Genomic DNA, 25140 nt, shown 5'->3' with positions numbered 1-25140 from the left:
TTTCACTGCAAAATCTTGATTAGAAGTTTCATTGGATCCACCTGTATGAGAGTACGTGAACGTAAATAATTTGAAGGACATCTCGCATGTATTTCCAGCGAATAAATTGGTCCTGAATGCTGTTATCATCAGCGTTGCAAAGAAAACAGATGGTATACTGTCTCAAGCAAGCATATTGCTACAGCGACGTGGAAGAACGCGCACATATAAAAGTTACGATTGCCTCAAACCGGCTGACGGACCAGTTGGCCTTGGTTACCCTGGCCCCCGACATCGTTGACGCTTAATATTTCGTTAAAAAAAGTGGTCCCTCTCTCTTTCTCTCTTATATAGGGAGACTTACTCCACTCTCGTGATTATGAAAGCTTGCGCTAGCCTTTGAAGATTCGCTTCCTTCATTCCTGAATTTCGGTTGGCTATCCTGGGTATGAGTTCGCACTTATGGCTCGCACTCGCTACCAGGCGCGCCACCTGTTTTCATTTCTGCCGTGTGCTTCTATCCAAAGCCGGAAATCTGTAATGCTGTCGACCGAGAGAACCTCTTCTCCGTTAACAAACAAATGAACGTCGCCTATATCATTACCGACCGTTCGCAGCTACCCTTCTGGTTGTGAAAAGAGAACTTCATTAGCCTCTTGGGCTGTAGGTGCCTGTCTATTGCCCGTCTACCTTTCTGGTTAGACTGGCTTATGCGACCTTCGCGGCCATGACATGCCCACTGCGTTACGTCGTCAGGTTATAGGCTATAGTGAATTCCGTTGGCCTCCTGTAGCCGCGCCGAGAGTCCCAGCATGGCGACGTTAAGTAGCGTGGATGACAGAACGGGTGCTGGGGAATCCCTCCGCTTCCCAGCGAATGTATTCGTCCCCCATTCTTGGGGTGGCTCTCCTATCCGTGAGGAAGCCCTTCTCATACTAATAAACTTTCGTGGAGAGCCATTGCCATGGATAAGCCAGCCATTGAGCGGCTTCGCAAACATAAGCTCAACTCGTCCGACCCTTAGGTTGTAACCTGGGAGCATGCTGTCCGGAAAGGAAGAACGATCGGTGCAAGGCCAAGAGAGCAGCTGAAACGCCTGAGAAGCGAAGAGAGCGCCTAGCCAAGAGGCGACGTCAGGACGCGGAGCGGTTGCAGCGTCGCGCTTTGGCCCAGCTGGGTCAGCCGCCTTCCGAGGACGTGAAGGCTCTCCGCATGAACGACCACATGATCAGACTGACTGAAGGTAACCAGGGGGGAACTACAGCTCTCGCTACGTATATCCTGGCATAGCTGGGCTAAGCCACTGCCAAATATTTGACTGGCCCATGTAACGTGGTAAAGCGTTCCCTATTCCCCGCGCTGCGGGAGTTTGTTCTCACGTATTGTGGGATACTTTTCCGAGCAGACTCAGACTGGGGTATGTATTTGTCTACAATTGTCTCCGCGGAACGGACTGCTCTCTACTAATGTTGCTATGGGGAGAGGGTAGACCCTCCTGAGTGTGTGGCGTTTTAAGATGGCTCCATATTGTCTCGTGGCTGTGTCCAGTTCCCCGTCGTTGTGCGTATCCTATTTGGCGTATGCTAGGACGAAGAGAACACCACTGCGCTTGCCCGTCAGCTACAAAGAATACAATACTCTAACTTGCCATGAAGTGTTTGGTCGGTCGCCATTTCTTTTCTTGGCATGAGTCACTTCCTGATTACAATATTTTATGCTGACGGATTGCAAAACCTTCCCAACAAAAAATAACAATATAGAATTCACCTTGTTACACAGATTACTAGTGTATATGTTACACAAGAACAGATGTATAGTGGGCTGTAGCTCAAAGTGTAGAGTTGGTGGAATTTGCGGTATCGCCCGTAGCAAACAAAGAGTCATCTGACGAGTTGTTCGTCGTCATAGTCAGCATGGCGTCATACGCCGTGTACACAAGTCTATTGGTGCGTTCATACGAAAACGGACAGAGTCCCGGCGCGGAGTCCAGGTCGAGCGAGTAGACGGCCAGGCAAGTCGGCAACTCTGATAGCAACATGGAGTGCAGCACTATTCTCATTTTGCTCCATATGTGCAGCGTCCACTCGAAGCTGAAGAAGACGTTTTTCGTCCAGCCATACCCTGAACGCGCTTCCTCGTTGGTTGTTACCGAAGGCAGTCTGCAGAAGGATGACAGCTTCTCCAATGACCAGTGAGTACAAGGTGCTCCAAAAACCGCAGGATGCCCCTTGACGACGTGGAACACGAGCGCGCCAGCCATCACGGACACACACCGTGCTAGGCGAGACGGACTGGAATACCTGAGTGCGGGCTGCTCCAGGAAGGCGCGGGCGCCGCGAAAAGTCAAGCTGATGTGCTTCTGGCCGTAAACCGGCTGAAAGGCAGTCGAGAAACCCGCGGCGCACGAGTCTCCTGGAGCCGGCAGGTGCGTCTCCAGCACAAACACGCTAAGCGGCGTGACCAGCTGATCCAGAAGCCAGCTAGGAAGCAGCTGGGATGCCGTGCGGTCGTTCAGTCCCTCGAAGCTCGCACCCAAGACCAGGAACATGCCCGGGTTCACGGCGGCTAGTGTCTCCAGTACTTCGGTCAGTTCGAGAACTTCACCTACGGCGATGCGAACGTTGAGAAACGCAAGCCCGGCCATTCGCAGCTGGATCAGCGTCCGGTTCAGCGATCGTGCCTGGCGTACCCGGAAGCTGCCGTTCCCCCACTCGTGCGACGGCAACAAACCCGAAAGCTTGTACTGCGACCTAAATCGAAGAAACAACATCCACGATTCCAAGCTGGTGGGTACCAGGGTGCCGTTCTTTGGGTCGACGCTGACGTGGGTGTAAATGATCCAGTTGCAGACGCCGTCGGGAGGGAAGGCACTGTGCTGCGTCGCGTTGCTTCCGACCGTGCAGAGCAGGAACTGCTCTGGTCGTTCGCCTGGTGTGAACTGGCGGCGCTTAAACAGCGGACGGGCGAGGTGGGTGTCGTAAGCAGACGAGTTTTGAGGCAGCTTGTTCTCGGCAGGGTCGAGGAGGATGACAAATGCAAACACTGACGCGCAAGTGATGGCACTGAAAATTACCATGGCTTGGCTGCACGTTTGATCCTCGTGCTTCTCGACAAACGCCGGAGGTAGTTCGTCAAATTCTTCGTCGCTGGAGCCAAAGCTAGAAGAAGACTCTTCGTCCAGCGACACGGGGGGAGCAAAAAGCCCCGAACTCGGATGGAACTTGTTGTTGTTGTGCTGCATCCTGAACTTCGTTCTTCTGCTTCGTTGGTCTCGCGCTTGGTCTCGTGAACTCCGTAGGCGTTCTTCACTTCGTTCACCAAAATGCTAGCGCGCCCTCTGGAAGGCGGTTAGCGCATCTTCAAGAAATATTTATGGGGGCCAAGAAAAGGAGCCTGAAAAAAATATTTGAGGCCAGCATTAAGGCCTAGTCCTCGTTTCGGCGAGCACAGCTTCGGCCGCTTATATGTTTTTTCAGCAGCGTCCGCTCCGGTGGAGGCAGTTGTTGCTGCGACGCGCGTCTTTTCTTTCCTTTTTCTCTTTCCTCTGATCTTTTAACTCTCATCTATAAACACGTGGCAGCGGTGGTGGCTTGGCTCGAGCCAGTAGGCAGGCCCGTGCAATTTCCTTTTCATCTTTCTCTTAGTCACAACAACAACAATAATAGCGCTTGCTCCGGCAAGTACCGCTGATAAACCGACTAGCCAGAGTAAAGTCAAGCATGCTGATTCCACAAAAACGCTGACTGCACAAAAGTCCGAGTAAAATAATCGAACACTCGGTTCGAATACCTAATGCGAGCTAGCCTCCTACCTGACTAAGATGTTATATAGAGCGAAAAACGGTATAACGCCACCCGCAACGGTGTGCGACGAATAGTTTCGTGGCAATTTTAATGTAAAAATTGGTTTTGAGGACAGGAAAAGGCCCAGCAACAGTCTTATATGCCGGCGGACACCTGAACCGCGCCTTAAAGGAAAAGGTAAAGCTGATGCAGTAGAGGTCAAATAGATAAAATGTCACACTACGAAGGGATGGTTTGGTTTGATCTATTGGGGTTTAACGTGCCAAAACTACCCAGGCTATGAGGAACGCTGTGGTGAAGGACTCCGGAAATATCGACCACCTGCGGATCTTTAACGTGTACAGACATCGCACGGTACACGGGCGGTTTGGTTTGGTCCATTGGGGTTTAACGTGCCAAAACTACCTAGGCTATGAGGAACGCTGTTGTGAAGGGCTCCGGAAATATACTCCACCTGGGTATCTTTAACGTGCACTGACATCGCACAGTACACGGGCCTCGAGCATTTCGCCTGCATCGAAATGTCACCGCCTGAAAAGGCTGTATGCCTGGAAGGGTTACAGTTGAAATTGCATATATCGTCGGTTCGCATTCCTGCCGAAAATTAGCCTCCAATTCCGCTAGAACATTTATGCTATATGCAAAAAGCAATGATATGGCACAACCCGGAAGAATGTACGATGAACGGCTGTTCACAATAGGTACGAAAGTTGTAGATAATACTGCCACGACATTGAGGTTATACTGGTTGATTATTTATAAGACGTATCAAATTTGTCATTCTTCAAAATTTCGCGCTCGGCTTGCTGTGTGCGCCCTATCGCCGCTTGAGGAGGTCACAGTATTTTTATTGTTATCGCTGGATTTTTCTATACCATCGGCAAGTACACACACTAACACATGCCCACGGCTTTTCTAGTAATGGGGCTAGTAAGGCTTTCACCTTGAAAGTCACCTGTGGTAGAGCATCGGTACATTAGCAGCCTGAAATTTCTCGTCACAAATTTGACTATATATAAAGCGTGGCAGGGAATGGCATTGTTCAAAAAAAACATTGTCTTGCGAATTTCGCTAACTTAGACATGAACGTAAAAGAAGCTGAGGGCTGCATGCTTTTGCGAGAAACCTAATGCACTACTGAGACAAACATAGTAAACATAATAATAATATTGGAAATGGGGACCCATCGGCCCAAGCCGAAATGTTGCTGTTGTAAACGGACCTAGAGTTAGCCTAGAAAGTACATCCGGAGCGTCTCCTTCACTTTCGACCTGGGCTTGTTGTGCAATTCCAAGTATTGTTAACTGTTTATTACTCACAAAAAGATTCGGAGATGTTTCGGACAAAGTAAAAAATTGGCAGAGGCTTAGCTTGGTAAAGCCCGGTAGGTTGCGAAAGCAAACGAGGCCTTGGTCGAAACACCTTATATATACACATCCACACGCAATCTTCTCTCAGAGAGAGGAAGGGAAGGAGAGAGAGAGAAAGAGTAGCAGCGGCGTGGTTACCCTGGGACTGCGGCGACGAGCCGAGCTTGTCTCCAGTTTTCTCTCCGCTCGGTGTGACGTCACTAGGGTGTCGTTTAAAGGTCGAACGTGGTTACCGCCGGGACCAAGCTGACGGCTCAAAACCTAGTGTAGTATTGCTTTCGCAATAAAAGCGGTTCCATCGCCCGAACATGTGCTACCAGAGCTGTTTTTCTTTATTTCCCCTAAAAAAGACATGATCGGAAAATACTAGAGCAGCCAGATTCACAAAAACGCCCGCATTTACTTTCAGGACCGGCGAAGGGCAAAGGGAGTACAGAGTCCTTCCTTACTGTAGGCTGCCGCGGTGGCTCAGTGGTTATGGTGCTCGGCTGTGGGCTCGAAAGACGCCGTTTCCACCCTGGCCGCGGCGGTTGCATTCTTATGGAGGCGAAATGCTGGAGGCTCGTGTACTGTGCGATGTCACTGCACGTTAAGATCCCCAGGTGGTCGATATTTCCATATAGTCCTCCACCATAGCGTCCCTCTACTGCACAATCGCAGTGAGCCTCAGCTTTGGCTCAGGACCTTCTGTATTTAATATTGCTTTGTGGTAATTTCTTTGCTGTCAAAATAGCCGCATTTTTAGTCACATGTTCATTCGATGCTCTTGTAATAAAGAGAGTATTGTAATAAAGAGAGTTGGGGTTTGCTGCCCCAGCGGCTAGCGCCGACGAAGGAGACGAAGAAGATAGAAGACGAAGCTGACGAAGCTCGGGAGCGCGCTTGCGAACGCTGGCCTGCTGAACAGCACCGCTTGAACAAAGACCGGCCGTTCACACTAATTGTGCCGTTCACACCAGTCGTCTCATTACACTCTCAATAAATTCGATGTACCCTGACCTTTATCCCCCATATATTTCTACCTATCGTGCTACGTGTCTGACACGTGACTTCGCTGGATTCGCCATCAAAGAACTCAACAGCAAGCTGCTGCTCTAGTTTGCTGTTCAGTGTTTTGGGGCGAAATTTCTCCGTCCGTCGCTCGACTGGGAGATCCGGTCGCCAGGAAGGGTGCGTCGAGGTTGCTTTATCCGCCTCCCTGTATTGTGGGAGGAAACACGCCGCCGCCAGTGAGAGCAAATTCCGCTTGCTTCTCGACAAATTCGCCTTGATGCGTCTGTCGCTCGCCTTTTGCCAACAGTGATAAAAGCCAAAAAAAATTTCACGTCTGGTTTCGTTGGCTTTGCCCTGATTAATACAAGCTTTAGTACTAGAGCAATAACTGTTTCCGTACTTCGCCCACATTAACCGTCGTTAGTGCTCTGACGACGGATGTGAATGGCGATTTCGTAAGGTCTCCTGCCGTTAATGAATATGCTGTGCGATCGGGCTTTACGCTTGAAAACTGGAGTTTGTGTGTTTTATTGTGGTAGCAGTTTTTGAATCACTTACGGAAACAGGGGAGCGTTAATGTTGAGAATGGCCGCATCCGTCAGCGTAGAACACGCCCTGAAACAAAGTAAATCTCGTGATTCAGATGTGTCCAATGCTTGTTTCGTCGTCGATCTAAGTAGCAGTGACTCTGAGAATGCAGCCTCATCATCCGACTTCAAAGCAGAGGGCGAAATGTTCCAGAGAAACCAGCCTAGATCATCACTGACAGCGCCTTGTTTATTTTATTCCGGCCCGTTTTGCACGACTCAGAGTTCATTTTTCTCGTTATTTAAAAAGAACCCGCAGCGCTAACAACAGTACGGCGGAAGGCAAACAGCTTTGAAAAGTCATCCACACAGTGGCAATGCAACACTTCAGGAAGTAAACTATACTCTAGTCTTCTAAGTACTATCGCGGGCAAAAGTAACAGACCCCCTCCGACTTCCGATCGCTGCCGCTCTGCGTGGGGGCGCCACCTGACTAAGCACTTCTGCTGTCGAGAGCGGCGCAGTGGGCACTTCTGGACACCGAAAGTGCCTTGTCATGTGGCGCCTCCACACAAAGTGACAGCGATCGGAAGTTGGAGGGGGGTCTGTTACTTTTGCCCGCGACTGCGCGAACAACGCAAAAATTTCGGAGAACACTAGTCTTAAAGCGTAAGGTGCAACTTCACAGCTCTGATCTTTACTAGAAGGCGGAAAATGGGCCGGGTCAAGAGTGGAAGGGCGCAAAGACTCCCGTTTGATTTTGGGAAAAGAACACAAAAGTTACAGGCTTAAATTTTTTAGGCAGTCACAAAGACGCGCCCATCCAAGTTGCTTAACACAGTGGAACTCGGAAAGCAGCAGCTGCTTTCGCATGAAAGGCCTCAGAATTTATAGACTTTACTAATGTTCATGTTCCACCATTCTGGACAAAACCACTTTTGAGTGCGAAGCCTTTTATGAACGTCATTCTTTTATACAATGTAAGATTTAACTAACAATCAGTACATCCGCAGATCACCCAACGCCAGTTTTGCTTTTTTTATTCTATTAACACTTTCGCTATCGTCAAAAGTCTTCCCCATTAGTGTTCTACGGAAGTCGTAACTCTTCCATCGAAGAGACATCGTAATTTCCCGCTAACATGCCATCGACGGAAACTCTATAAAAGCAAGGTTTTGCTGCATATCAGAAGAACGGACCATTACCTTCAATATTTTAACTAGTGTATCTTACAGTTTTCCAATCTTCAATATTTTTGGCCGAGCATGTTGGACATTACTTGTCTGATTTGAAGAGTTGCCGCAGGATTTGCGCGGGATTTTACACCTTCCGGGCTAACGAATTATTTGATTTGACAGCCCCTACGGTAACGAATTATCCTCCGGACTGTTATACACAGTTGCCCAATTATATATGTTAAGTTTATAGTTTTCTAGCTAGGAAGCTTTACTAGCTGAAACTGATTTATTTAGAAATATTTGTTTTTTGAGAGTCAAACATTTTGTAAATTCCTATCTTTATATGTATGTCTTTTTCACCAAGTCCACATCTTAGTAAGTTTCAATTAAAATTTTAAGCAAAAACCTTCATTTCCCACAAGAATTTCAATACCTAAAGCACTTTTAAAGGCTAACAAGAGAAAGATGCGCCATAAATGTGCCTCATTATCACGTAATGCGTTAAATATTGCAGTTCTTTGCTCCTAGAGCAAGAGAACTCATCGTAACACGAAAAAAATGCGCCGTTCTTCTCACAGTAGGCAAAGAACTATGCAAAGTTAAATTCAAGATAAATCGACTAGAACGAAGCCTATGAAGCGGACAAGTTTAGTCGTCATAACATGAATGCGCCAAAAGAAGCTGAACGTTGCAAAATGGTTGCTCCTAGTAGAAGACTGAACCACCAAAGGAGGGCAAAGGACTTTGCTGGCGTGGTTGACAGAACATTCCGCAGCTGGAGATGTGACGCAGTCGATTTTGCCCCGTGTAATGCCAGTTTCCTTTGTGTTTCTTCATGCCGTCGAATTGTTATGCTATGCAGTGCACTAATCGATCAATGAAGACCAGTCGCATATGTGCCTTCCGCTTTCTGAATTGCGAAACGCAGTGAAAATTGGGTTTCGGAAGCGTGCGCATACCGAAGTGACAGTCGTCAAGCATCGACAGGGCCTGGGTCTTGTGCTTGATTTCAAAAAAAATTTCCGGGTCTACTCCTGTACCCACGTACTTTTTAACGTTAAGCAACACTGCGCGAGTCGCCTAGCCATCTCGCGGAGCTGAGGCAAGGCCATACTGCGCTTGCGCGAGGACGGCACACAGCTGGCGCGCCGCAGCCGCTGCTGCGCGGGTGCCTCAGAGGTGCCGCCGCCGTGCTCGCCAGTTGCGCATGCGCAGTAGCGGCGCATAGCTAGCGTGCCGGGGCCGCCGCCGCCGCCGCGCGCTCTACATCACCTCTCTCTCTCTCCTCGTTGCTTTCGCAATCCTCCAGGTTTAACCACAGCTAAACCACTGCCAATTTTTTAGGTGAACAAGCAAGCACAATTAGTTTTCTTTATTGCCCTAGAACTAGCACTAAAAGCCCTGGACAGCATTTGATCACTGGAAATACTGAAAGAACGTTTTTGTTGGGCAATTAGCTTACTCTAGTGGACCACATAGGGTTTGTGAATGCAGTTTTTCGGGCGTTATTTAGGCCCGCTTTTGTATATTAGCGCATTCTGCATGAATATCACGCAGTGTTGTAAAAAACTTGCGTAATTCCCCGTTATTTACACACAACTTGTTTTGCGCACAGTAGTTGTGCACTACTTTTATCCTGCATGCTATGCTTTCTAGCAATAATGTCATGGGCTTGTCAGGCAGAACGAGATTTTAAGGAGATAAGGAAAAAAATCCGTATATGACAGAAAAATCGCCCAGCCAAGCATGGCACTTGTGCCTACTGTGCGGTGTTCTCTAGCTAGTGCACACACTTTATAGGGCTCTGAAGCCGCTTTTGGTATGGGCCTTTCGAAAGCAGTAACCGGTGGCGAGGTGTGTTATACCCTCCTTTTGTAACATTACCTTCTATTGCGAGGCCCTGTAGATTTAAATCGGGTGGAAGGATTTTAACGCCTGTGCATTTTACGGGTCAGGCTTGTTCTAGCTAGGTACACGAAATTACCTCCGAACTGAATATTTGCCGGGCACTTCAGATAAATCTTCCAGTTGCCAATACCTAATGGGTCCGTGTACCGGAGTGTCAAGCAATTTGGCCTTATCAAAATATTCATTGTTGCACAATTTAAAGCCGGAGGTGCTCATTGCCGAACAGCTCCGGGAATCCCCGTTCTGCAGGGGGACCGGACCAGAAAGGGCACTTTTGCCAGGCAAGTGTTTCCTTTCGGTGGGCCCCTTTGCCAACGTGCGCCGCGAGTATGACATTGTTTGCAAGCAGGGAGAGGCTTATTTGATCATCACGCTTCTTGTGTTGTCATGATAGTAAGGTGGCAGTACCTGGCTTACCCGTCCAACTTCCATTCGTGTAGAAATGAAAACACGGTCTTCAAAACCACCGCATTCTAGCGTGCATACCCGGTGGCCGGTAATATTTACTAAAAGAAAGTCTGCTGTTTTATTCCAACTTTTGTTTCCACGAGGTGCGGCAAGCGGACGAACAAAAATTCGTCGTTAAGCGGGCGGCTCTGGCTCCGTTGCATGCCGCCTATTCACTACGGAGAGCAGGACATACTTCGGCGATGGCGTCGTCTTCTCCGGAGAAGCTCGCGTCTACAGGTGTAGTTGAAAAACTTGCCTTAGAGCCCTATGTTTTATGATTGAAAAGTCGTCTGTTGCAATAAAAAAAGTCAGAAAGGCTGGCTTCAAACTCAGCATCAAGCCAACTAAGGCCCTTGCACTTTATCTCATCACTTTGTGACAGATGGAGGCAGAGTAGGCTGAAGATCATGATTTAATTGATTTCCTTACGATCAAAAACAGGCAATAATAAATAATTCACACATCAGGTAAACTGGCACATTTTTGTAGGGAAAACAGGGACCGCAGACTGCACAGCACAGAAATTGCGTTATCAACAAATACGTGTATTCCAAACAAGTTTTCTTCCTTTAGTAAGGTATGGCTGCGAGAATAAGACCATAAGGAATGCCCAGCGGTAAAGAATAAACGCTTATGAACTGTGGTCGTGGAGGTGACAGTTGAGAGTCGCTTAGACAGCGACGAAACCACATCAAGAAATCTACACTGACTGCTTTTCTGAAGGTCAAGCCCTGAATCTAAAACGCCAGTTCGTTTTGGCCATATACTTAGACGGGAGGACTGAACAGAAACGGCCCTGACGCTGCGAACATAGACGGCTAGAGGTCACGTGAATGACAGAAGATCAGATGAGTTGGCGCCGCCGTTGAAGGAAGCAACCAAAGTGATCTTGAGCGAAATTCTAGAGATAGCAAAAGGAAAATGATAGCGCCGCGTTTGTGTCCATCGGGCCCGAAAAGGCAGACACGAATGCACCAGTCAACAACAACAGCAAAAATCAAAATAAAATTACCCAAGGAGGCGAATGGAAGGAGCCGTAGCATTTGTTTGTAGACGAAGATAAACATCTCCCAGTATACAGCGGCAGTTCTTTACCACATTGGCTTTCAAGAATGCAAAAAGACAGCATTGCACCCCTTTACCACAGCCGGTCGCCGATAAACACAGGTGGGTCTTATGCTGAGAGCTGTGTGCGGGCTTTGGGTTCATTGCTCGACGAAACGGCTAGCGCTTGGCCATTTCTGTTCAACTTGAGCCGCAAAAGCAGCTCTGACTGATGTCCGCAATGACAGCAGGCATACGGGGTTGCGGAGGTGAGGGGGGGGGGGGGGGGGGGAGGGAGAGGGGAGACAGCAGCAAAATATGTGTGGGCGCAGCTTGCACCGATGCTCGCTGCTCTTTCGGAAAAAGCCCAAGACGAATAGGGCTAGAGTGGGTACTTAAAAGCCGCCCACCCCCGCAGGAGCAGCAAGAGAATTGTCGTTCAACAAGCATGCAGTCCTTGAGTCTCCTCGTAGCTGTCTTCTACCTGTTGGCCCTTCACGGTAAGTGTACATCTCTCTACGCGGAGGCTACGTGCGAGCATTTAAAGCATGCCCAGAAGGTGCAGTAACATAAGCATCTCCCACCAGCTTACCCTTGGTTCTCATGTTGATCTTGCCAATGAACTGAATTTAGCCTGGGTAAACTTTAGTAACGTTAAGAGAACAGGAACACTGGAAAGAGACATGTATATCATCGGTCAAAGGTACTGAGGAAAAAAAAACATACCTTTTGACGTGCAATGTATAATAGGTCATTTATGCTACCCCCGAAAGCCAAATTTTCGGGAAGGGGTGAGAATTTTTGTCCACACCTCTTCGGACCGTTAGTGTCGTCGTCCTACAAAGTTACCAAATCAATATTATTGCCTGGGGACTAGCGACCAACACAACCTCTGTACCACCACTTTAAGAGTCCTTATTTAGCTTGCTTTGCCAGAAAACTTTACTAAGAGAACCTGAAACGTGTTCACAGCTCGTGTGTGTCAGTGGTTGGCGCTGAGGTCTCCGAAGTTCAAAGTGCTTAAAATGAAGCGCTGTGGTGTTAGACTGCCGTAAGCACAATGATGCACATCAAGAAGACGTCACGACCACTAAGTACTTCCAATATGGTCAGTATCGTCATCGACTACCAAAACGGAGAAAGTGGTCGCCTACAGTGAGCAGTGAGCAGCCTTGAAGCCGTAGATGTGGATCAGAGTTCCTCACTCGGATGGTGGAGCTCTTTACACTTTCTAAGGATGCACGCCTTATTTGAACGTCTTACTGATGCCAAATTAGACGAAGTATTCTCGGCTCATTTGCACTATCACACCCAGTGGTCACCGATTAGAATTTCATACTATGTTAGTGTGGTGTTGAAGTCCATTTACGGGGTCATCATGAATTTGGGGATACAGAGACACAGGGTTGGACACACACAACACACCAGGAAACAAACGTGGGTTAAAGGAATCCTACTGAATAGCAAGAACAAGAATGGGCATCAGCAGTGCATGTATTGCGAACGGAAAATAACCGCTGGTCCTTAAAGGTAACGGACTGGATTCCAAGAGAAGGCAAGCGTAGCAGGGGCCGGCAGACAGTTATTCCGGAGGACGTGATTATGAAGTTTGTTGGGGTAAGAGGGCCGTGGCTGGCACAGGACAGGGTTAATTTGAGACATATGGGAGAGGCCTTAGTTCTGCGGCGGGCGTAGTCCGGATGATGATTATGATAATGACAGAATACATTGCTCTGTTCCTTCATCCCAATATTCAAGCTAACCCCACAAAGAAAATCATACCAACTAGCCCGGAAAAATGCCATTCTGCTGCTGGAGGTGAGCAAAAAACGAACTGACATGAATCTGGTAGATCATGGTCTGTAAGCAGCTGAAAAGAATGTGGCGGTTTAATGAGGAAGCGGTATTTTAAACTTTCAGAGGAAATAACGCTAGAAGTGGCGGTGGGGATTTATTGTGTTCAAACTTTGTCTATTTGCAGGTGAGTAGCATAGCGTAGTGTATTAAAGCGCGTGTAAGTAATGTGATATGGCTTTGTACAGAGAACAGAGTAAACACACTGAAAACGTTTTATGAAATAAGCACTGAGCAGTTAGCCTTTTCCTGCCAAAAATAATTAACGTAAAACGACACCAACGAAACGAGAATAACGTAAAATGACACCAAAAGCATGGCCTGGCGCTCTTAACTGAGTATGACTACCTCCAGGGGAACATCTCAGTCAGCAGTATGCAGCATAGTGCCGTACAAGCTTACCTTTTAATAACGACGTGGGTTCAATACCTGCAGCTGTTTGGATTTAATAATCCTGACTGCAACATTAATGCAAATTAAGGTAGCTTGGTGTAAAACCGATACAGTACAGTTAGCCGATGAGCAACGCAGTTAATCAGTGCTCTGGGTATTGTTCTTTTAAACAAAATATATGGCGCTTGAAAATGATTACAGGGTGCACTAAATTTACAGTATTCCGGAATACATTGAAGAGTTTCTGGAGGTAGATGAACAAAGATGCTAAAGTGCTTTCTTAACCGAATGTGTGGGAAATGGCTCAAAGGTACTGCTAAATAAATGTCGTCAGCTTGCAAATGCACCACTATGCAAAGTGTTCTGGCTGTGAGAAGTAAGAACTTAAGACTAACGGAAACATGTCTGCATTCAGGAATTGAATGTTTCCTTTCTTATATAGAACAAATTAGAAAAGAAGACAGCTGTTTGCTATTTGCGTGCAACACCCCAAAGTGCAAATAAGGAAACTAAATATTTTTTTAAGTGAAAGATGGACCTGAAAGAAAGCCAACATAAAATATCGGGAGCACACACCTTTGGGCTGATTGGTTCATAGCAGACACGTACAAGCGCAAAAAAAACACGGACAGAGTCCAAGTCTCTTTCTCTGTCCGTGTTTTTTTGCGCTTGTACGTGTCTGATAAAAAATCGGTCTTGTATTTCCAAGAACGTTAAAATCAAACCAGTTTTTTAGCACAACACTCCGAGTACGATTCACTCGTCCGAGCAGTTGTTTATTAAGATTGATGTGATCGTTCTCCGGGCCTGCCTTGATTGAGTAAATTGATTTCTTCCTTTCGCACAAGGTCCTCAAGTAAAACAGAGCAAAGATATGCGCAAACAAGCGGCTAGCAACGGTTTACCCAACAACTTCTAAGCACAGTCTCAAGTCACTTTCTTAGCACTGACGCTAATGTTTTAGACAGATTTAGCATAGAGAGAACCTCCTTCAAGTCAACGGAGTAACCTTTTGAATTTTATAATGTCCTGCAGGGCGCCATTTAAGGCGGCTAGACGCCAAAGCCAGCATCGACACCTGCGCAGAAATCATTTTTCAGAACACCAGCGTGAAGCCTACTCGCACCTTTTAAGCGCAATATATTACAACACGAAGGAACTTGAACGCCCAGTACTATGCTCAGTAGGATCGATGTTATCAGGCCCTCAGACAGTTCATGCATAGGAAATTATCAGATGCTGTCATCTCTTGCAAAGCGTTTGAAGTACGTTAGAGGTTACCGGCATGAGAAAAGCTTCATTGGTGTATAGGTTTCTGCATTTTTGTTTAGGTTTATAGAGACTTAACGCCCCAGAGCGAATCAGGCTATGAGGGCTGTGGAAATTACTACCACCTGGGTTTCTTTAGTGTGGTGTCAAATCGCACAGTACACGGGGCTCTAGAATTTCGCTCCATCGAAATTCGATCGCCGCCGCATTCTAGTATATATAGATTTTCGAACTTATTGGTTTATTGAGCTTGTCTATAGCTTACCTGTGCAGAAAAGAAACAGAGTTCGAAATGTAATAATGACATAAACAAAAGTATTATACCTAGTCCAAGAAATAACGCAATGGAAAATTTGGTTATATGAAACTAAGGTAATTAATGAAGGTGTATTGTGATAAGATGGTAACTGATGATGATGAAAGTGAGATCGTGCTAATGGCTGAACGTTGCATCTGTCTTCGGTTACCAGCGGGAAAGAGCCCCGGGAAATAGTACCAACTCGGATAATTTGAAGGATCCGAAAATGTTGGAGATGTCAGTTAAAATTTGACACTGCTTATCTGCTCATGCACTGCAGCCGCCACCTCCCTGAGGATCGTCGGCCACGCCATTGGAGGCTCGGAAACGTTGGAACGGGAGAAGTTTGATGTCTCATCGAAGGCAGGTGAGTGACTCAATCGTTCACCCACTGTCGCAAGCATCCCTAACTAAAATGAGTAAAACTAATACAGCTGCCGAAGCGTTTATTACGGCTAGCTTCTCAATTGTTATCTGATGCATTTTGACGACCTCGAAAACACACGAACCAACAAAAGAAGGGCAGGATACACAATCGACTTAGAAGTGAAGGTTAGGTACGAAGACCAACTATATTTGCACAACCTCTTGCGTTACTCGTACCGCCTATAAGCTGCAGTAGGGTGACAAAATCTGCAGTCGGGTGCAGTCGGGGTTCGTCCTTAGAATGGAAACTCGTTTTCTTTTCTGGCCCGGTCTTTTTTTACTATGGTAAAGATACCCCCGGAAGGTAAGACAAGTGCGCTGGTAAATAAATAAAATATCAAGAGGGAAGATCAAAGTAACTGACGCGGCGCAACGTGTTCACATGTGGCTTTCGGTTGGAGCTTTCCTTTTCGGTAAACGCGATCGGACGCAGCTTCGGCAGCGGTGCGTTCAAGTGTCCCAACCAGCAATTTTGACAAAAGCATTTCTTAACAGGAACAAAGCTTATGAACACGTTTTTTGTCATATATTGTAAGATCTCACTATAAAAATCAATACACCGCAGATCTCCCGTCGGCAGGTTCATTGCAACTTTCTGCTATTAACGGTTTTGTGATCAAACACGCTCCCGGGTTCTTTTTTATGCCATTCTTAACTGCTCGATGCGAGCGATGTAAAAACTTTGAAAGATTTTTGCAGCTCATCGGAAGAACGTACCATTACCTTCAGCATTTCCATGCGAGTACCTTACAATATTCTAATATCCAAAATTTTTCTCCGACATGACGCACTGTGAAATGAAACGAGGAGGCGCATAGAGCTTCTTGTGCGCGTTTATGCACCACTACATACACTCACCCATTCCTGCGCTTACGAACGGTTCGATTCCCGATCGTTGGCTGGCGCATGTTGCGAGGAGCAGTTCTGTGTAAGGTCTCAATTATGCTTGAACGCAACTGATCCCGACTTCTGCGGCATTTTGGACTTGGTGCGACGGACGGAACGCGTTCTCATGCATTTCGCGGCTCATGTACCACCTAGATTACTTGAGCAAATCAAGGTGGCGCTGTGAGATCAGACGCAGCTTCCACTGAGCTGCGTCCAAGTGTCTGGGATCGCCGCGTAACTCTCGGATCTCGTCTTTCTCTGCTCTTCGGTTCTCCGACACGTGCTCTATCATTGGCCGCTTCCAGCCATTCCAATCGTTCTAGCGCTTTCCTCCTTCTATTCATCACGCCTACCCATCATGCATCACGCCTGAACCACGTTTGCTCACCATGGCCTCTCTATTGCTCTTCGCATTAAAGCAAGGTTTACATTAAACCTTGCACTCACATGTATTAGGCGCCACCACCCCTCCCCCACACACCCTCTCAACGGCCATTTAAGGACACTGGCGGACGAAACCTTCATAGGTCCAGCCACGGTCGTCCTATTATCTGCTCTCGTAACGTCACGCCTCTATCTCTGCGTCTGCGGCTCTCAAAGCTCGCTTTGCGCCATATCAGCGCAAGGCCATTCTACTGCGCTAAGCTGCAAGATTCATTATGTAGGCCTAGCACTTACGGGACTATATGGTCCTACTTTCATGCTATGCTCCTCAGAAGCTACGTGTCAGAGCATGCCAATCAAAACACCCTAACTTAGCTATTATGTTTGGGCTCGAAACGCTCAATAGTATGACACCAACCGGAACATTCTGCGGCAAACGGTTGGCATGGTACGATTTTTTCCGACGCGCGGTGCTGCCACAACTACTATTACTGCGACGTCAACGGGTTTTAGACCGAACGAGCTGGACACGCGGTCGCGTAAAAGGCGAACCTTTGTTAAACAAGGCGTTTTAGCATTACGTATAGCTTTACCCGCATTTAGCATTACGTTTGGCGGCACCATATTTTGGATTGTTACTCAGTCGATGCAGAAGCTAGCTGCATTTCGTATTTATGGCTTCTAGGTATGAGAGCCGTGAGCGCGTAAGAACGCTTCCAGGATCGAAAAATTTAGACCTGCGTTTTTTGCAAAGGTTTGAATAAGTGACACGAGTCGGCTCATGAAAGAGCGCATTTCAGTAGTCCGCAGTCGAAAAAAAATTATTAAATTGACCTTTGCCACAGCGTTTCCATTCGTAAGCAGTTTAAGAGTGCAAAACGAAAAGGCAAAACTTGCTTTCCCAGAGAAACGTCTGCTTGTAGACTGGTTAACTCATATTTTTTTCCGCCGCCACTGTGGCTCAGTGGTTATGGTGCTCGGCTGCTGACCAAAAAACGCGGGTTCTATCCCGGCGCGGCGGTTGAATTTCTTTGCAGGAGAAATTCTGGAGGCCCGTGTACTGTGCGATGTCAGTGCACGTTAAAGAACCTCAGGTGGTCGAAATTCCGGAGCCCTCCACTACGGCGTCTCTCATAGCCTTAGTCGCTTTGGGACGTTAAACCCCATAAACCAAACCATCAGAATTTTTTCCTGCTCTGCGCGGGCTGCGTTGCTTGCCAATGGGGCCCCGGAAGGGGGGCTCCACCTAGTATTGCGAGGGGAAAGGGCCACTTGGGCCCTACCCCAATCAACTCTGTTAAAAAAGTATAGAAGGTAAATATCACCACAACCGCCACCTGCTGTAATGTTAATGACAAAACCTGTGATGATTTTCATGGCATGAAATTTTCCTTGCAATTACCGTTGGCATTCACTTGCGCTCCATTATATTTAGGGCCTTTAAGTTTACGACAAAACCTGTAATCGTATTCGTGGCATGAAATTTACTTCGCAATTACAGCGGACGTTGACTTACGCTTCAATAAATTCAAGGCCTTTAGCCAGAATTGTGTGAGGTCTATGGTTGGTTGAATGCTCATCTGGCGAGGAAAAAGCACGAGGGTACGACAAAATTATTTGGCGAGCGTCTTTCATTTCTTCCTTTTAGTAAGTGTGTCCTTTCTCGTGGCGAAGATTACTTGCAAGAACACCTTTATAGACACAGCACATCAACTCACTCCTTTGCCTGGTGATCACATCCACAGTTGTCTGCTTGCAACACAAACACAACTAGCGTTCATTGTTCTGCAGTGAAACGAATTCACTGAGATTCGCTCAACTCTTGACTATGTTCACTCTTACCACGCAGATCCCAACGATGGAGCGCAAGGAGACATCAGAAAGCTCACGGAAAAGCAGTCCGTCGTGATGTTTCAAGTGAAACCCGTCCAAGGTAAACAGGGAATCTTCTTCGTCGACAGGATTCACTTTAACATTATGATTCACGGTCAGTGTGTTTAAAACGAATGTAGAGCGCATATTTGCTGAACAATTACAAGCTGTAGAATGCTATTCTAATTACTCAACCCCACTGCTCCAAATAAGTACACTGCAATATCTGTATCTATCCAGATGGGAAGAAATTCATGTAGACATCAGGAAGAACCTTTTACAGATGTTATTTTATGTCGACTACGCAACGGGTACACACGCCGTACACACAACTTCTTACTAACAAAACAAACAAACCCTTTATGCGAAATGTGCGGCGATAAACTCACTGTACGTCACTCTATATTGCCTGCAGAAAACTTGGTAGACTGAGGTAAAATTGTTTCCACCATTTTACTCTTAATACATTTTTTTACAGCCCATGTTTCTTTTAGGTGATCAAGCACTTGTTGATTTATCGCGTATATTTAAGTTTCTCAAAAAGCCAGAGTTCCAAAACCAACTATAGATACTAACAAATTCACCTTAGTTATGAGACACTATAACCCTGTGCTTGGCGCATCATATCCTTAGCTGCTTTTGCCCTATCAAGCATGATATAACTAACAATCCAGATGGGAAGGTTTATGCAATAAACAGCTCACAACATGCATATAACGCTCTTAATTATTTAAGACTGCTTCTAATACCTAGGCTTGATTCTGAAAAGTACCACGACAGACAAGTTAAGTTTCTAGTGCTTAAAGTTTTTCATCAGCCTTGCCATGTAGTTCTGCATAAGAGCTAAAACACAAGCGTCAATCGTAAGCAAGAAGGAAATACAGCACTGTGCAGCACAGATATATTGTACGTGTTTAGTGCTAGCAGAACAAAATTTGTTCAGGCCTGTTCAACCTTATTCCAAGGGACCACACGTACCACCTCCGTAATTTCTAGCATACCGCGGGCAATATACACCTGATTAACTGCTCAATTTTTTTCTTCTCTGTGCATGATGTGCAGGTACCGAAATGACATTTTTCTTTCTCAAGCTCGTTATTAAAAATGTTACTAGACATCTGCTGCAGCAGAAGCGTGCAAAAGAAAACTTATTTCTCGATTCTAGACCTGGACGCTGCAGCCAGGTCTACTGAGTGATGAGACTCTGTTCAAACATCCAACTTTACCAACAATTTACTCATTCGCAGTATGCAGCTGGTACGGACTACAGTGCAGAAATTACGGTACACCACTGTTCCGTATTCAGTGATGAATCTTCATGAACTAGTTTGAATTATAGCGGCAAATCTTGCGGCACCAGGATTCAGGCAGGGTGAAATATGATGGTATTCCATCTCAGTGATGCAGGGAAAGGTGAAACGAGAGTAGCCGTTCACGTAATGCGGCGGATCTTCACTCCACGTTTAGACGTCGCATTGAAAAAATTGCATGGTCGCTTCGGTAATAAACGCTACCCATAATTTACGCTGAAAAAAAAAATACCAAAATGCTCCCCGAATTTCGCACAGGACATTCGACCAACCACATCGAATTATTGTTCTCAGTTCCCAGTAAAATCGAGTCTAGGGCTCTTACCAGCTTCGTTGAGGTTTTTTTCTTCACGAAAACAGGTAATACTTGCAGGACACATTTGAATTAAACACTTTTCCGCCACTCAACTCAAGCCTGTCCTCTCCCGCCTCAGTGATCCGCGTACAGACAACTGCCTTGACGCACCGCAGTTTGCATGCAAAACGAGCGATGATGGCGACACCTTTATTTAATTTTTCTGACCATATCCAGCTTACACAACTCCGTTTTCGATTAAACTAGCGTCTTTTTTTTTTCATTAGAACCCGCTATCCAAGCGATACAGGCCAATTTAATTCGTCCTCTCTAAGAGCGCCTTAATGTGATTTCTATAGTGTAAACAACGCCGCGAATTGGTGTTTCCACACTGCATCGCAAAGTTATACATTACAATGTGTTCACGCTGTCGCAAGGCAGCACTAAGCGCCCTCATTTTCTCTTCCAGATGACTATAATGGAGATGATGGTGACATGAAAGCAATGCCACGTGAGTGTGCTTTAGCCCCTACGAAAATTAGTTCGTTTATTTGAGCTCTAGGCCTGTTTTCGACAAATCATTTTGTACTGTTTTCTAATTCGGAGCATAACATAATTTCTTTGTCAGTACTGCAATTGATTCTGTGTTCCGCTAAATTTATAGACCATATTCATAGACCCATCCAAAAACGGCGCACTGAAAAACCTGAAAAACAAAAGGAGAACGAACAGGAGCGCTCCCATCCTGTCCGTTCTTTCTGTGTTTTTCAGGTTTTCTGTGCGCCGTTTTTAGATGGATCGTTACCAACTAGCCCAACTTTCTGCTTTAAAGAACCATATTCGTAGAAGCAATAAGTACGCTGAGTGCCAAATGAAGTGCGTAACCTTTGCACAGATGTTCAAATAGTAAAATTTCAGCTTACGCAACAATCCATACAATAGCTTGTAAAGGGGTAGTTACCGCCGTAAGCGCTCAATCTACTCTGTCCAAAATTTATTCCAGCGCCAGAAATCTTACCTGCCAGTCTTCCCACAATCCGTGCTCATCGGTCATGTAGACCCCGTAGCCGTATCACCGAAGCGCAAAAAGTTCAAACTGTTGATCTGTAACAGACCGCCTTACAGAACAGCTGCTTCGGTCCCTGAGGACGCGACAGAACAGTTAATGCGTGTTCGAACAAGGAGCAAATCAATGCCGCTTTTTGAACTGCGCGAGAATAACTGTGCCCAAACCAGCGATCCGGCCGTTGGGACACTCAGTAAAAAGTAAAAGTATAAAGATGTGCAAGGAGGCTTTGAGTGAGTCGAGGGGAAAACTGCAGATCATGACATCCTACTCGCAACCAAAAATAAATAGGCATGGGCAGGGCAACTAACGCGAAGGGAAGGTAGCCGATGGTGACATCGGGTAAAAAAAGACCATTTCAAGGGAAACCAACAGTAAATAAGGGTGGGGCGACTGAGATTAGGGCTTCTCTGGGATTAGGTTACCACAGCTAGCAGAGGTTGGGTTAAATGAGGGGATGTTGCAAAGGTCTTACTCTTGCACTGTACGGTAGTTAAGCTGATCAAAACAAAGTAAAAAGATTTTGAAAGCGTAAATCGCGAGGGAAAAAGTACTCAAGCTATGTCGACAGGAAAATTAGTACAATTTTGGTTTTTGTGGATATGAATGAAATACGCAGTAAATGGCTCACTTCTCTGTGGATGCGTCAACTGCGCCGTGAGGGAAGGGAGAAAGGAGTTAAACAAGAAAAAGTGAAAGGGGGGCCGTAGTGGAGGGCTACGGAATAGTTTCGACCCCCTGGGGATCTTTATTGCGCCCTGGCACTGCAAACTGAAAGAGCGCCGGTTACATTTTGGCTCCATCTGATCACGCCATATGACACAGCCCGGGAGAGAGAGGTTAAGACAGGGAGGTTAATTAGGCGACAGCCAGTACGCTAACCTACACACGGGAAAGGGAACGAAGGAGGGATAAAGAAAGAGAAGAGAGGACTGGAAAATCAGTTTTGCACTTGTATAACTATGGCATAACTATGGCATAACTATGGGGGCGCACAGATATCCTACAAAACGCTTACAGCCTCGAGGTCAGCTGTGAGTCGTTTTCAATAACCCTTTCGCAGCTGTCCTCTGAGATGGTTTAGACCAAAGCCCCAGAATATGGCCAATAAATAACAGGTACCTAGCAATAAAGCGTGCCTCAATTACAGCACATGACTGCATTCTTTGGGAAGCGGCAGCAAATAACTTCTAGATTCTTTGCTTGCACCGCAGAAAAGTCTAAGCCACTCGTAAGTTATCGCACGGAGCGTGCAGACGTGACGCCCGCGATAACAGTGTAATCTCCGCTTTCAGCGCCGCAGGTCGATATTAACGTCTCCTTATTTTCGATAACTAGGGCTGAACTTGAAACAATTCTTTTCGAACCTGTTCATTTGTTTGCTCTTCTAATATAATGCTGCTAGCAGCCACTTGTGATGTCTTAGCAGGCAGCTGAGCAAGGAGTGGTAGCCGCCGGCTGCGCTATCAAAGTCACGCGCGGTGACCAAAAGCGACTAAGGAAACTAATTATTCGAGATAAAATTAGATAATATGTCATAATCATCATCACCACCATCGTTTTAACTACGCATATTGAAGGACAAGCACCTCTCCCAATAAGTTCCAGCTGAGCCTGCCCTGCGCCCGCACCGGTGACTTTATTCTGACACTCCGTGCTACGTTTCTCTTCCCCTTGGAATCTACTCAGCATTAGTCCTGAGGGAGGATTGTTTATCTTGCCCTCAGATAAATTGCCCATGCCCATTCCTTCATCTTCTGTTCAACTAAGATATCACTGACCGGCGTTTCTGTCCTACCTCTCTGGCCATCTCTGATGTCTTCTTCTCTCTCCGCAGCTCGCTGCACAGTCATCAATTTTACTTTAAACCGATTTGTTAGCTTCCAGAAAGCAAAATATACCCTTTGAAATATCTTTATCTATGGCTGCTTTTGCCATTCTTATGCACTTCATCAATCATGATTGTGCTGGTCTGAGCTAAGTATTTTTCTCGTCATTGTAATGCAGTTTCTTCAGATGCTGGCGTCATAACCGAAGAGGCTGAGCGTGGAGATCCTATCAGCGACACCTCGAAGGCCGTCCAGAAGGCTCTTGGTGAAGCTGTGGCAGAGTTCTTGCCATCGGCCATGGGCAACAGTCATCGATGAACAGGCGCAGCCAGCGACAAATAAAGACACTCTCGACTCTAAAGCCTATTTGCAGTTTCATGACCGGCAACAAACTTTCATGCATGAATGAAAAGGGGACGGAATCATTCACCTTAGGTAATTTTGTTTGAAGCAAAAACGTAGTCGCGCTCTAAATTTTAAATACCAGTATTGTCAACAAAAATAACGTTGCGTGCAGAATGGGTAGCCTGCGTGGGGATCTTCAAGGATCAAACCTGTTAAAACTGAATTTCCTGACACGGCTACATTTGGTTCTTAGCAAACACTTACAGTAGTTGTGTTTTAAATTATTAGTAAACTATAATAGCCCCGCCTACAAGAATGGGAGAGCATACGCGATGCGAAACTTGCCTGCTGAGGCGCTAAAATTTGTGAACTCTCTCATGCAGTGTTCAGCAAGAATCATCTTGTCAGTTTAATAAGACCATTTTGACATAAGCTACCAAGATGAAATAAGGCCATGTTTTCCAAAAAAAAGTAAAATAACTATAAACGATAACAGGCAAGTCCAGAGTGCCGTAGAAGTGCTTCGTGCTGAAAGATTAGCCAAATGTGCCTTAGTCAGCGAGTGCTTCACGTACAGTGTCGGTCAATAGTTCCCAGACCATAGAGTCCAATATATGTCCATCTAGTAGCACATTTACGGCACCGCCTAAGCGCAGAACTTCTGGCGAATGAAGAATAGTCTTATCCTCATCCCAGATTCCCAGAGTACATGGGTAGCTTACAGGCACGCTAAGTTCTGGGCTGTGCACACCATAAGCACACCTTCTGGGCTTAGAATATCCTACGAATACGGTACATCCGTTTTCGTATGTTTATATAATGCGAATCTGGGTGAAAATTTAATTATTTTTTTACCCAGTGCGCAATCTTTCAGATTTACTTGGGCACTGCGTATTTCGCAGCGTGTTAATTATGTTGCTCATACGCATCCTAGACAGCATGCATGGATGATAATAGAATTAGGTTGTTAAGGCAGGAAGGAATTTAGCGGGTACATTTTCGCCTGTCTTTGGGCTCAATTTTTTTTCCACCAGCCCGTTCACTCCACGAGAAAAGGACTTTCCCACACTGTTTCGCTATCAATGCAGCGGGCAGACAGAAGAGAGGTAATGGAAATAGATGCCAAGAAAAAAATATTAAAAAAATAGGTTCCTAGAAGCATAAAAGTCTGCCCAAACGATTTCTGCAGCGCCAGATACACTCAGAGCCCCTCTGCCATTTGGCATGCAGGCAGTACAAACCTATGAAAGGACACTTGCTCATGAAATACTTTGCTTGCAATATGTGCGACCACAACAAAACCATTGCTACAAAGCCTGCTCTAATTTCTTTCGCACCCAACCGCAAGGAGGAAAAGAAAGATTTATATAAAAGACACAGTACGAGATATACATATTACGCGCTTATGAATTCGCAAAATCCTCACAAGATGGCCAAACACAGCCTCTTTGACAACGTTGCGGCTTTTTAAGTTTTTCTTAAACGTAGAATATCTCTAGTGGTGATGCGTTATTTGTAGGGGTGTGCGAATATTCGAAATTTTCGAATATATTTCGAATATTATATTTTTAGTATTCGTATTCGATTCGAGATCCAAGAATTCGTGTTTTTTCGAATATTCGACCCGACGCGAATATTCGTATCTAGCCGAATATTCAT

The 25140-nt window shown here is 46.1% G+C and overlaps 1 protein-coding gene across 1 annotated transcript; it reads left to right on the top strand.

The window, feature by feature from the left end:
* Positions 1 to 1097: 1097 nt before the first annotated feature.
* On the top strand, positions 1098 to 23454 carry LOC149327942 (uncharacterized). Its single transcript, XM_089563847.1, has 6 exons — positions 1098 to 1222; positions 11671 to 11752; positions 15347 to 15433; positions 18614 to 18697; positions 20711 to 20752; positions 23315 to 23454. Exons 2-6 carry the CDS (start codon positions 11701 to 11703, stop codon positions 23452 to 23454), a joined length of 405 nt encoding a protein of 134 aa, XP_089419973.1. The 5' UTR covers positions 1098 to 1222; positions 11671 to 11700.
* The last annotated feature ends 1686 nt before the right edge of the window (positions 23455 to 25140 follow it).

This window comes from Amblyomma mixtum, chromosome 10, assembly GCF_055824585.1.
Source record: "Amblyomma mixtum isolate Tamu chromosome 10, ASM5582458v1, whole genome shotgun sequence".
Lineage (NCBI taxonomy): Eukaryota > Metazoa > Arthropoda > Arachnida > Ixodida > Ixodidae > Amblyomma > Amblyomma mixtum.
This window is presented reverse-complemented; position numbering and strand designations above follow the sequence as displayed.

What these genes read in the sequence shown, in the direction of transcription:
- LOC149327942 (XM_089563847.1), top strand. Translation starts at nt 11,701, where the DNA reads ATGCAGTCCTTGAGTCTCCTCGTAGCTGTCTTCTACCTGTTGGCCCTT. An exon ending in TGATGTCTCATCGAAGGCAG is followed by an intron (nt 15,434 to 18,613) that starts GTGAGTGACTCA and finishes CTTACCACGCAG; the next exon opens with ATCCCAACGATGGAGCGCAA. An exon ending in TCAAGTGAAACCCGTCCAAG is followed by an intron (nt 18,698 to 20,710) that starts GTAAACAGGGAA and finishes TTTCTCTTCCAG; the next exon opens with ATGACTATAATGGAGATGAT.